Source organism: Calliopsis andreniformis, chromosome 12 (genome assembly GCF_051401765.1).
Source record: "Calliopsis andreniformis isolate RMS-2024a chromosome 12, iyCalAndr_principal, whole genome shotgun sequence".
NCBI lineage: Eukaryota > Metazoa > Arthropoda > Insecta > Hymenoptera > Andrenidae > Calliopsis > Calliopsis andreniformis.
Window position 1 is genome coordinate 8,654,284 of NC_135073.1, and position 13,577 is coordinate 8,667,860.

The window sequence follows — 13,577 nt, forward strand, 5'->3', positions numbered from 1 at the left end:
CAATATTCAAAATTTATAAATTACAGGTACTGAAATATTAATATTTTAAAATATTCAAATGTATTCAAACTTGTAACTTTTCAAATATTTGAATATTTTTTAAAATATTTCAATTCTCCAACATTTACAGTATTTAAATTTCAGAAGACTGAAATTCTTAAATATCTAAATAAATATTTAGATAATATTTGAAAGCTCAAATATTTACTTCATGTATGTTACTCTTCAACCATTGTATTAATGAATTAGTGCAAATTCATATATCAAACCCTAATCTCCTCAACTACTTCACATGCTCGCCATATCTCGGTCACACATATTCAAGCATATAAATAACATTAAAATACATTCTCAGAAGTTCGATCATGTAGCATAAAGTTCAAAGTCCTAGGTTTGTCGAAGAAGGGAGTTTCCGCAGAAGTACTGCTTCGCAGGTTTTCAAATTGCTTCCTTTGCGCTGTCGAATCGCTGGAGATCCACGTCCTCGTTGTCGTCGCCCGTCGAGCGAGGCGAACAAGGAAAAGACGCGTCCCGTCTCGTTGGAAATTCGCCAAAATGACACCGCTGACTCTCAACCTCGGCAAACCGAATCTGCTAAGTGTTTCGTCACTCGGTTTCTGTAATCCTCCTTCAAAAAAACGATCATGAATACGAAGCAAGAGCATTGAGAACCACCGTGCAGAACGTCGATCAGAAGGCAAACTGCACGCGCTTCCGTACCTTCCTTGGCAGATACTCGGAGGAACATCGGATACATTTTCTTAAATCAGAACTAACAATAAACTGGAGACTACTCCTTCTTATTCCGCATTCCGTTCTTGGCTTCCTATGTCTCTGCTTCTCTTCGTGACTCTTCGGTGTCATAGAGGCGCTGAAGAAGCATAGGTTCTTGTATCCTTGTTTGTGTTACGGTTTTCCATGTGTTCTTCGAGATTAAGAAAACACAGTGGCAATATTTCAAGCAACTTTGTGAGCTGCATTGTACTATGTCGTAAATTTTGAAAAGGTGATATACAGAATGTTTCAAAGTAGTGGGACTGCAAATATGAATTTTTGTAATAAGAGAAATTGAAAGATTCATCATTTCGTAATTGCAGGCTTCAGTAATAGTTCAAGGTTCAACTTTCTTTTTTGCTACTGAAGTAGTGTGAGGAAGGTCATACTCAGACCGAAAAGGCAGTAAACGATGCAATGTGTTGTGCTAATATATTTGACTTTATATGTTTACCTTATTCCACATTCTCTTTGAGAATTCTTCGAATAACATGTGTTGTATAGTTCGATGGGGATAATAAGAAAAACAGGTAAGCGAGGTAAAATTAAAGCTTTATGAGGATATAAATCTTAAGCATAGTTGACCTGTCCCATAACACTTTTCAATTCCTTTCGTTTATTTTGTATTGTGAAAAATAAGTCTATAATTCTTGGGGACTGAAGATCACTTTGACGAGTCAGTTTTGTTTCAACTGTCGAAGTGAGAAGGTCGTGTCGAAAAATGAACGTGAACTGTAAAGTGATTAAAAGAGATTTTGGAATATGCAACTGTAGTGCATTTATATATTGAAACACTAACATCTGTATACAGGTACGCTAAAAACATTTAAATTTCTAATTTAAGTGGTTCCTTAATATAATAGATACTTAGGGAATAAGAGGAATTAAATCACTTTAAATATGTACATTAGTCTAACACTATTTAATTAGCATATTCCAATATTGTTAATACTCAAATTTAAGAATTCTCGCATTATTTAAATATTCCAATCTATACAGATCCGAGTAATATTTCTTAATGATTACCCACTTATATGAATAAAATACCTAGTATCATCTAAATACGATCAATATAGCAATCACATCGTTCTACAATCACATACCACTTAAAAGTATTATAAATTTGTATGCATTTGAAATATTTCTTTACGATAAGCTCACAAGTCCATTCAAGTAACTAGGGGGTAAAGCTACAAAAGGTTTTCGCGGTCAACTCCTGCACTGATGACTCGGTGTCGCTTCCTCCCAAACGCGAGTAGAGAAAATAAGAGCAATTCGAGAAACGAGAGTGACAGTATAAAGTACATAGCAAGAAAGTACTGTTCTTACTCTCATATCTATTCCCCTCGTTCCCTATTTGCATTTCCTCGTACGTTCCAACTTTTATCCGTCTATCTGTCTCTTTATCCGTCGAAGCCGCATTTGGTTGCAGCACGGTCGCCTCTGCTCGAATACGCTGGGATTTTCGGGGTCGCCTTTAAGTTTAAGGCGGCAGGCGTTTCTATTAATTCAAATTATGGTCGGACTTTGCACTGCAACGCAGATACGTGCGACGTCTGTTTAACGACGATACAGCGTCGTTTGTATGCCATAGGTTGCGTTTCGAGCACCGGTGCCACCGTCACGAAATAAACACGATTGCACGCGGAGAATTCAGGGTAAGCAGAATTTCGAGCAGGAGACATTGTTATGGGGCTTTCTTCCGATAAACGTTCCCTCTCGCGCCAGTGAGAGGAGAAAAAGAACTGACTTTGGACGAATTCAGAGAACAGATTCTGTTATTTAAGTTCTTTCTTAAAACTTCACCTATGTACATAGTGACATTACTAGGTAAAATTACTGTTGTATTGCTATCACTACTAAATTAATGCAATAAGCTTGCTGAATTTATTGAGAAAAATTGAAAATGAGATTTGCTTTAGAAAAATGTTAACAATGGAATTATTACACCATATCGTACGATTATTTATGTAAGTTAACGTTGAATAATACTTATGTATATAATTAATAATAATTATGCCATTGAATCACTATTTCCTTAAAAGCGATTAGAATAACAGGTTCTTGAAAAACTAGCTGTTTTAATATATTCTAAAATTAGTCGATTTTTTCTGTTTAAGATTACTAGTCACGTTTCATTTTTCAAGAAAAATAAAATTACTTAGTAGTCATGATGGATAATCACTGTAAAACACATACATATAATATGGAGTGTTAGACAATAAATTTTAGAAATTTTAAGGAGTGATCACTGTATGCCAAAATAGGACGAAAATCAAGAACGACAGATCTACTCTGGGGACTTATTCTACTGTCGGCTTCCACTAGCCAAACCAGGCGTAGCGATGTCAGTAGAATAAGTTAGTAGAATATGCTGAGTCAGACACATTTCACGTACCTATATTTTAAGTGAGTACATCTTGAATGATTAATAACTCGGAAAGGAAGTCTCAATCGCAATTTCATTATTCTTCATTTTTGGCCTATTTTAGCCTATATGATCACCCTTTAACATTTCTGACATCTATCGTCAAACGTCCTATCAAGCAAATTAGAACATGAGTTAGTTTTAAAGATAACAAATTAAAACATTTTTCTAGTAACCAAATTTGGTCAAAGAAATTAAAATAAGCATAATATTCTTACAAAGTAAATTACCTATATCAATGGTTAAAATTGCTTTATTAATTTTATTATCAATTATATTAATGTCGACCTAATATTCCAAGAAATTTTATCAAGAAATGACACCTGAAGAAGCAATGTAAAAACCTAAGGATCCATTTCGTCCAATATCTGCGTGTAACAATTACTAATTTGTGTTAGAGAGAGCACACACTAAATAGTAAATAAGCAGTTAAGCTGCGAGAAGCCTATCGGCAGAGAACGAGGCTTATAATATGGCAACCTGTGAGCAGTGTCCGTAGCTTCAAAGTAACATCAACACCGGCAGGATATTCTATTAATTTGAATCACGAATGGATTTTGTGCTACGATGCGAATACGCGCGACGTCTGTTTAATTGCAGCCCCCGCGCATTTCGCGTGTCACGGATGCCATCCTTGAATTTAGCATGTAATGACGACGCGCAGGAACACGCGGAGACTCGGCATATTCGAAAATCTTGTTAAACAATTTCTCCTCTGCGCGCAAAAGGTAACGCGATAAAAAGCATTCGTTAAATTTCTGCGATATTTTTCGATATGACGCAAATTCAAAATTCTGCGAGCTCGGCACAATTAGATTTTCCACTTTCTCTTTATTCCATCTACATTATGGGATCGCAAATTTGCTGAAATTTGAAGAAATTCGAAACGAGTGGATATGAATTTCGTTTATCGCGATAAAAGTAATAAGTATGTGTAGGTACGTACAGATAAAATATAGGGATAAACAAATTTGAAAAAAATCAAAGTATTATACGTTGTTTCTTTATTATAAGCTCAAGACTCACTGAAGAGTTTATAGCCAAGTGCACGTTCCTAAGATCAATTCGTATAGATACTTACTGATAGATAAATTTGGTTTTACTAGAATTAAAAAAAATAACGATCTAACTCGTTTTATCTAAATACTTTTAAGGCATGCACAGTAGAACCTTGATTAACCGAACTTCGAATATTCCAAGTTCTTGTTATTTAAGAGTGCAAATATTTAATGTAATAATACTGACAGTACAGTAGGATATCGATTAACAATAGTAAAGTGATAGTGCTTTGTTGACGAAAATAAAGCTACCTATCAGAAGAATGTTTCATGTTTGAATTTCGTGGCATTTCGGATAATCGGGGTTATACTGTGCCATAATTAAGAATTACAGTATAATTAATTTTTATTTTTTAATTTAATCTTCTTTTACTGAATTATATAAACTAAACTAGGAATTCTATAAACATGCTGAATTTACAAAGGTATAAATACTGGAAGTAATGGTACTATTAACATAGCGGAAGTGTTAGCGTTTCCGTCGTACAACTGAAGAGTGCAAATCGGAGGCACTTACGATAAATGTACTTCTTGTGCCATTTTCCATGTTATCGAGTTTCACGTGACGATGTTTACGAACAGTCATTCTTAGAACGTGCTTGAATGCCGCGGCGGAAATCGTGTCGATTTTACTCGAAGAATGGGTACGGTCTTAATTGTTCAAGGTGCAACATATCAATGTCAGTTTCTGTCGCCTGTACTCGTTCTATGTATGTACATATACTCTATCCTGGTCAGTAGAAATCAGGTAAATTACTATTCGACAATAAATTTCAAAAATTTATTGAGCAGTGAATCTTCATTCCGCGAAAGTAATCAGCAGTTTTATCCTTTCTTTACGATAATTTCCTAAAGAAGATGATAGCAAGCTAACTTTTCAAGTTTAGTAATGAAGATATAAAACACTTTTCCTAAAATAAAATTTTATTCAGATATTAATTAACCTATAATATCTCGAAGTCGTCTTATATAAAATAGAAAAATTTATAATAGTCTGCCTTGACATAACAAACATTAAGTTAGGTCTACCTAATCATGTCATACAAATCCATAAATTCTAACAAAATTGTGTTAGACTATAATAATCCATATTTAAATAGAAACTTGTTAATTCAATCACAGTTATATTTCTCCCAGTTTGACTAAACATTATGTGAATGTATCCACTGTTCCGTAAAAAGTTAATCCTTTCTTGGCGGTTAAGCATGACTAAAAAACGGACCCCAGTTCACTTGGCCCATTCATGGGCTTACCTACACGGAGATAGTCGCGTTTCCAGACGATTTTACGTAACGTCATAACCGTAATGCACAAAGCCTGATTCCATCCAGAAGCGCATCGTCGTCCTAAGAACGTGGCCCATAAATCCTGCGGGAGGTGAGGCCCACCTGCGGGAGGGTTTATAGCTAATAAACGCAAATACCTGCCGCGCTGTTTATGCGGAATACATAAAATATTGATACACATTAACTATCAAAGCGATAGGAACACCGACGACGACCACGAGAACGACGACGACAATGCCGACGAAACGATGTCGCAAGTACCTTACTGAATAACGATTTTAATACCCCGTGTGCACGAGGGTTTGTAAACGGTGGTAGAGACGCGTAATCGTGTAGAGCTTCGAGGCAAGGGTTGGATTTAACGACCGACCAGATTCTACCACCTCGTTCCATTCATTTTAATTTCGAAGTAGGATTTCTATGGTTGCAGAAGACAAATTGCAGTGACAGGAGTATCTCTCGATACGTGAAAAGTATAGGATTTGCTTCTGTTCATGTTTTTACTCTTTTTTTGCATCTTTCTGGAAACTAGGTTTCTGTGGCCTAGAACCATTTGCAGATAAAGGAATATACGCTGCTAGTGTTCTGAAAAAATTGCTCAAAGTGGAAATGTGAAAACTTACCAGAGAGGTAGGATTACAATGTAAGAAGATATAATTGTTTCTTTTGAATTTTTAGTAATATATACTGTATTATATAGGGAAAAGTTCCACAATGCCTATTGCAGTGCACATCACATTAACATAACAGATATATTAGTAGACTATGTCATCACATCTGTAACTCAATTTAATCTATAACAGTGGTCTGTACTTACGTGTAGTTAGCGTCGACGTGAGATGCATTTTATAGTTGCGTGTTTCAACGTTGTTCTACGCGGAACACATTTTTAGTCACGTTTTATTCTTTCACAGACTTGTTTCTACGATTCTTAACAGCTTGTAAAGAACAGGTTGCAATCTAATATGTACACATTTTTCATAAATGATACTGTACTGAAAATCGTGTACCTTGTCATAGCACGAAACACAAAATTATGACTCACAGGAGCAACTATGTACGCTGTTAAGGAGTAATTGATTTACCAAACGAAAACGAAAGAACTTTTGGTCAAATTCATAACTGACTAGTCATATTAAACTTCTAAATAATACAAAAGTTTAATTTAAATAATTGTTACAATTTAATGTCACTAATTTGATCAATATCGTAAAAACCAAATGACAAGAATGAGTAACACCAAACGAGTCAACACTATTCTCCTTGATACTTTGATACTAGGACGAAAATAATTCTTGGTAACAATATTTGAATAAGTTCGTAATAATAATATGTTATACAAATCAGTTACAAAAATGTAATAATAATACTTAGGCATGTTGATAATATTCCCCTACTTTGTACTATTCTTGCATCAGGTACGTACATGGATTTATTGAAGGTACCCAAGTAACTACTCTATCAAAAAAGAAACGTAATACATTATTATATTTTTTACCAGTTTTTATCATCACCAGAAGGGTGGTGCCTGTAGCTACAAACCCCCTCAGTTGTCCTCTGGTACCCTTCTGATCACTCTCTAGTCACCCTCTAGCCTTTCTCTGGTCTTCCTCTAGTCTTCTTTTGGTCTTCCTCTGGTTTTCCTCTAATCTTCTTTTAGGTTTCCTCTAATCTTCCTCTAGTACCCTTCTAGTCTTCCTCTAGACTTCCTCTGCTCTTTCTCTGTTCTTCCTCTGCTCTTCCTCTACCCTTCTTCTAGTTTTCTTCTAGTCTTCCTCTAGCTCTGAAGCTGTAATTCGATATACTTCTATTCGGTCAAAATTCAAAGTCAATTTTCTCTAAACGAAACGTGATATTAGACATTTTTATTTTACATTTTCGTCTAATTTTCTCGTTTAAAATCGTCCCATTTCCTCTTGTACCACCAGTTCTGAGTAACCCTGTATAACAAGCTGCGCAACCAGTGAAGGGTATAGAGGACAAGTAGAGAAGGCTGAATCTTACGAGAATCAAGGAGAAAAGTGTACAAACCTCGATGATTTCTTGGTGAACCCAAGCCCTGTCTTGGCCACGTCCGTTCTTTTCGCGGTTTCGCTTCGGGAATGGCTTTCGCGTCTCCCCGAAATGATCTCTCTCTCTTCGCGACGCTCGTACGCATTCGTCTAAACGCGTGCTCGCGGCAGTGGCTCTGAAATACATTAACGTGGTCTTTGAGAGCCTCGCGGTTTCCGCGGATTTTCGCGATTTCACAAAATTAAAATTCAACGCGAGACGACTTGCCTCGTTCTCGATTCGGCTCTGTCTCCCACGATCGGTAAATCGAAACTGTGGTCGATGAATCGTGGGTCAAACTCGCCTCGCAAAACTTCAAATGAAAAAGAAATTTTAGTGATGAATAACGAACTCTGGATTGAATAATTTATATTGTGTGTAATTGAATGACTGATTTTCTACCCTACTAATTATGGAAAGATAGATGTAGTAATCACAGAAGGGTAGGATTGATCAATTTTCGTAATTTTAATTATAGCATTATCAGAGAGTGAGCAGTAATGATGAATAATGTTTATACTCTATAATTATGAGTTTTCAACTATGTATCGTGTAATTTGAAATGTTTAAATAGAGAGTTGTTTTAGTTTTTCTTTCATTTTATAATTATTTTGCTCGTCTGATTACTATTGGATATCATTACCAACTTATTGGTTGATTTATAGAAAACGTAATTATTTTATAATTAATGATTAATAAATGATTGATGGTAATGACCACGTTGGTATTATTTTTATTATTAATTAATCGTAATTATTGTCTATTTAATAGTCATAATCATTAATTATTTGCCTGATAGCGTGGTTATTGTAATTATTATTATTCTATTAATAATTGTTGCAATAATACAAGGTCCAAACATATTTTTGTAGTACTAAAGAATAAAAGACTAAATTCTATAATATTTTTGTACAGTTTAAAATACGCAGTTTTTCCTCTTAATTATTCTGAAATGAATGATAAAGAATTATTTCTTTTAGCTATTATTCAAATAAATATTTGCTTGATGTGCTCATTTATTATTGGTTCGGTGATAAATCAAACATGATCGTATGAATTTGGGATAATATAAAAGCGATTATGATGCCACGATTGCCAAATAGGCGTCGATATTTTCTCTGTAATACAGACCTACTATCGGATGTCAGTTTATACACGTTATAATAATGAACCCGTACGATTGTTATCAAGCTTTTACAAAATAAAATTAATATGGGACATCATTATTACTAACATGGAATATTATGATACCATAATGTCAATAAAAGAATCAAAAAGTATATTAAAATTTTATTTTAAATAAATAAATTTTGTATATCACAAAAATACTCCAAAAATCTTTAAAATGCTTCGATACGTTTACATTTATCAACTTTTTGCAAAAGTTTCATTTACTTTAATAGAAACGAGTAAAATCTAAAGTGGTCAAAACTGTACATAAGTACATTCCTTAATTTTCTCCAATAAATTGAGAGAAACTAATTAAAATTGATCTGATATCATTTAAAAATGCAAGAAATCAATATAATAGTTCAGCATAAATGTTAAAATAATTAACTAGCTAATAAAAATGAATCATTCTTTCAACAAGATATGCAAACATATTACATACTTGTTTTAAAGCATAAAATTTATGCAACATTTTAGCTCCAATATATCACCATAATCTGGTGCAGAAAAAGACAAATTCTCTTACATTGCGCTGATAGAATGTTGCGGCACATTTAATCCACCGCCACATCATAGAACAAGCATTTAAAACATATTTTCGAGTACGATCTAATCGAAACTCCTATCATTGCGCTCAAATCACATTAGCGTGACACGTGATAGAATTTAGGTGAACGGAAAATGTTTTTTTGTCACGTAACAATCACGACATTAGTTACGCCGTGTTAGACTCCTTGAACGTAGAGAATAGATAAGACTATCGCCATGGTACATAATGGTTATTACAGTGTATTGTCATTACGTGGCTTCACAGAATTTATCGCTATCCGATTACGAAAATTCCTATTCTTCTCGTAATACGATACTTGAAAATAAGAAACAAACACAGAGCTCAATATTGATTTCATTTACAAGATACATACACAAGTGATGTTTCGTAATCAGAAACTACTCGACTGATAATTACTGCGTGGCAAGTACGTGTCACTTTGAAAGACTATAATTAGTACGAGTGTTCGCTCATTTTTTTCAATGATAAAAAGGGACATGCAAAATCACCCTTACCTCTCTGATGACCTTACAACCCCTGATGTCGCCGATTTGCGAGAAGAGGACACGTAGCAAATCTTCTGAGACACTTTGATCTAAATTTCCGACGTACCTACGAACACGATTAAAAATTGAACTAGTAACATGTCAGTACACTCGAACATAAAATAATGGTACCTGACATCAAATTAGGAAACTATAATTACCGAGCATACATATTGCCAATTTTGAAATTTTAAGCACGTAACTTTGTTGGAGTCATATTTGAGGCGTGAGTGTTTTGACAAACTTATATTACTATGCAAAATACGAAACTTCTTTAAGGCTGCAATTATGTACCCAATATTACAAAAACCACTGAATTTTTCATGAATAAAATTACCAAACTTTTGTTAATTTTTGAGTAATTTTAATATCCTACGTACGTGATTACTTTACAACAGTTTGAGATATTTTTTGGTATAACAAGTATATTATCTTTTCTAAATTTTGTATTATTTGTATATTTATAATTACTTTCCTCAGAACACAAAACCCTGAGAATAAAAATCGAATGCATTATAAGCAAATATGGGTATTATAATATGTCTAACTCTAAAACAATTAGTACCTATAGAATAATATTGTCTATCCTTGACTATCATTTTCCCCTTAAAATTTATTCAAACTAGATCATCCTTGTACTTAGTCCCTAATACTGTTCAGGAGTATATTTGTTGCTAAATTCTCCCCAACTTACGATGTCTCTCATGCACAAATACAATTATATGTAGAGCACGTTAAAAGATACCCAAAGGGGAAGCGATTTGGAAGAACATTGTTATCAGTGTCAGCGCGTTATTTTAGCGAACCCTGGCCACGTTAAGACGACCATAAACGCTTGCCGCGGCCAAAAGTGGAAGATTAATTTCAAATTCGAATTTGATCGCCAAATCTTGATAAAGAAAATCACCAGGCGGGGGTCTGTGATTCCAGAAAATAGCGCGAGATGGATGTATGCCAAAAGCGCCAGTGTGTCCAACTGGACAGTTGGAGACGGTGGCAGGCAAAAATCCAAATTTCCAAAATGCATAAGTTGTGATTAATACCATTGTTCAGAGACTCCAACCAGTTTCGCAAAAGTCGACTCGTTATTCGCGAATGCGGCAAACTCTTGGTAAGGAGTGGCACGATGAAACTATTGTTACTCTATTAATATTCTAGAATGAGTGGAGCTAGAATAAAGGCAGTAGTAAATGTCATTGGCACTAGAGATGAAGTTGCTCTTGATTCACTTCGAACGATATTGCGTCTGAAATTTATGACTGTTGAAATTGAAGTAGTTTCAAAAAGCACTGAGGGGTCAATGAAACTAGATTTCGAAGTGCCCTATGGGAATTATAAAACTATTGAAATATTCATTTCCAAGATTTTGGGTGCTTTTTATGTTATCAATTGTTTAGATGATAAGTGGAAGGCATCTCTTTAGACACATTAGAAGTAAACTAATATTCTAAAACTTTATACTCACACTATTTGTTAACTAAGAAACTAACATCTATTTTTCACATTAATTGTATACAAACTACAAGGCTAAAAAATTATATCGCTGTGTTGAAGATGTTTGTATTCACTGTATTAACATCAGTGACACGTGTTAGTTTCACTTAAGCTTGAACTCCCTGTATCTATCCTAAAATGTAAACATTTAAATCAAGATGTGTTTTGTAATAAACACAACCATATTAATATTCCAATGAGTGTTACAAGTTCAGTTTGTTAAGAGGACCCATATTTTGGCAAATGTCTGCTTTTTACAAATTACAAACATTTATGCACTCACAGAATTTTTGATGTTATCGTGTCCGTCATGATGATAACTATTTCACACCACAACGAACTATCGACCGATACGACACTAGCACTGCCGCGCGTTACATAATTTTTATTTAAATATACGTTTGTGGACGGTAGCTAGAGCACGGTGGGCTTGAAGTGCATAATATATCGGTAGAAGGAAATAAGAGCGAGTGGGGAGAGAATTGCAAGCTCTTAGCGCTTGCGTCGGTCTAAAGTAGTCATCTAGAACACTTTCAACAATTGTCAGTAATGGGACCGCCGCATTTTGATTTGTCCGTGAATCTAAATAAATTCTCTACTTATAGTAGTATAATGAGAAATGTAGACGAAAATTTTCCTGAATTCATTATATGCACTGACTTAAACAGTAAATATTTAATATTATAATCGTATGCAAATTATTCGACTGAAGTTATAAGAAGTCAAACTAATGTTCATTTATAAGTGAGGTGTGTGTGTGTTATAAACAGATATTGTAGTATTTGAAATTTACAATTTTGGTTTTAATTAACAAATCAGTAGAGTCTTAGAGGCTTTTTTTCGGTAGTTATACTTTTGAGCTATCTCATCTGAAGAGTGACTCATAAGATTTCATTAGAATTTATTGTATGTAGATTATCTTTGAGCTTGACCTTACCTCATTGTAGTTTCAATTGAATTTCAACGAATTAAACTTCAATTGAATTTTAATAATAATTTCTTAATATTAAATGTAATCTTTGATTTTTCCATAGAACATTATCAAATATCTAAAAAAAAGGCGAATAAAAATATTTCTTCACTTCTGCAAATCACGAAGGTACTCTTCAAATTAAAATAGATTTTCCATCCCAATTAGTAAAATATTATTTTCCAATGAATTCAGCGTTGTCTCTTGAATTCTATGGTTTTCTATATTCGATATTTTGCCAAATCCAAAAAACTTAAAATTCTGCATACATTTCAAATATGTCAGTGTCGAAGAACCTATATTTATTTTAGAGCCACCCCAATATCCTGTAAAAAAGCAGAAGCAAAGTATATGCAGATGATGAAGTTTCCAACATAAGCAGAGCGCTATATATACTTCGCAAGTAGATACCGTAAACGTCGTAAAGATTTTCCAAGGTGTAAATCACTCTCATTGAGCCTAGTTGTAAAATCTTGCCCGTACTTGACTTTATACTACGTCAGACGTAAATGTCTCTTACCATGGTTGTTCCTGAAAAACCATATCCAGCGTTATATTGAACACTTTATTAACTTTGTATAGAATATTGTCATAGATGAAATATAACGTCTACAAGTTTGGGTAAATTGGGTAAATTAGTTATATATTTTTTCTTAAATAGGAAATACTTTTTTTTAAATTATTTGCTTGTCTATGCTTCGTGTAATTAGTTTAATTTATAAGCTATATTTTGATATTCTGTGCTTGATAAGAATATTAAAGGTTTTAGTATTAACGTACTAGTGTACCTCTATTGATATATTTGCTATTAAATTTCATAAAAATTGTTACATTTGATCGAAGCTATTTCGACGACTGACTGAATTATTTTACCAGTTTATTTTAGCAATTACCAGCAACACAAACAAAGAATTCGATATCCTCTCGTATTTAATATCGAGGGAAAATTGATTAAAATTTGTTCATCCTCCACCAAACAAAATATTATTAAAAATACGAACAAAAGGAAACATAACCAGATTTATTTCACTGGAATATTCGATCTTCCAACTAACACAAGACATCTCCTTAACAAAGATTCTTTACTTTCTAAACTCTGTAAGCAATAATCGTAAACTTCAATAAAAATTCAATAAAACATTAATTTCATCAACGTCAAGTAGTCCCAGAACGCACAGTTTAAATTTCATTCTAAATATTTAATTAATTCTTAAATGACGAACAATCCCGATCCCAATTTCGTCTCATTT

The 13,577-nt window shown here is 33.8% G+C and overlaps 1 protein-coding gene and 1 long non-coding RNA gene across 2 annotated transcripts; both read right to left on the reverse strand.

The window, feature by feature from the left end:
• Nucleotides 1-6,668: 6,668 nt before the first annotated feature.
• On the reverse strand, nt 6,669-7,264 carry LOC143186206 (uncharacterized). The gene is made up of 2 exons (XR_013003024.1): nt 7,089-7,264; nt 6,669-7,004 (listed from the first exon to the last, which is right to left on the reverse strand). It is a non-coding gene; the product is annotated as an uncharacterized LOC143186206 (long non-coding RNA).
• Nucleotides 7,265-7,344: 80 nt separating this feature from the next.
• Nucleotides 7,345-11,733, reverse strand: LOC143186205 (uncharacterized). Its single transcript, XM_076389727.1, has 4 exons — nt 11,641-11,733; nt 9,834-9,930; nt 7,578-7,734; nt 7,345-7,498 (listed from the first exon to the last, which is right to left on the reverse strand). The coding sequence occupies exons 1-4, from the start codon at nt 11,667-11,669 to the stop codon at nt 7,362-7,364; spliced, it is 420 nt and encodes a 139-aa protein (XP_076245842.1). The 5' UTR covers nt 11,670-11,733; the 3' UTR covers nt 7,345-7,361.
• Nucleotides 11,734-13,577: the final 1,844 nt, after the last annotated feature.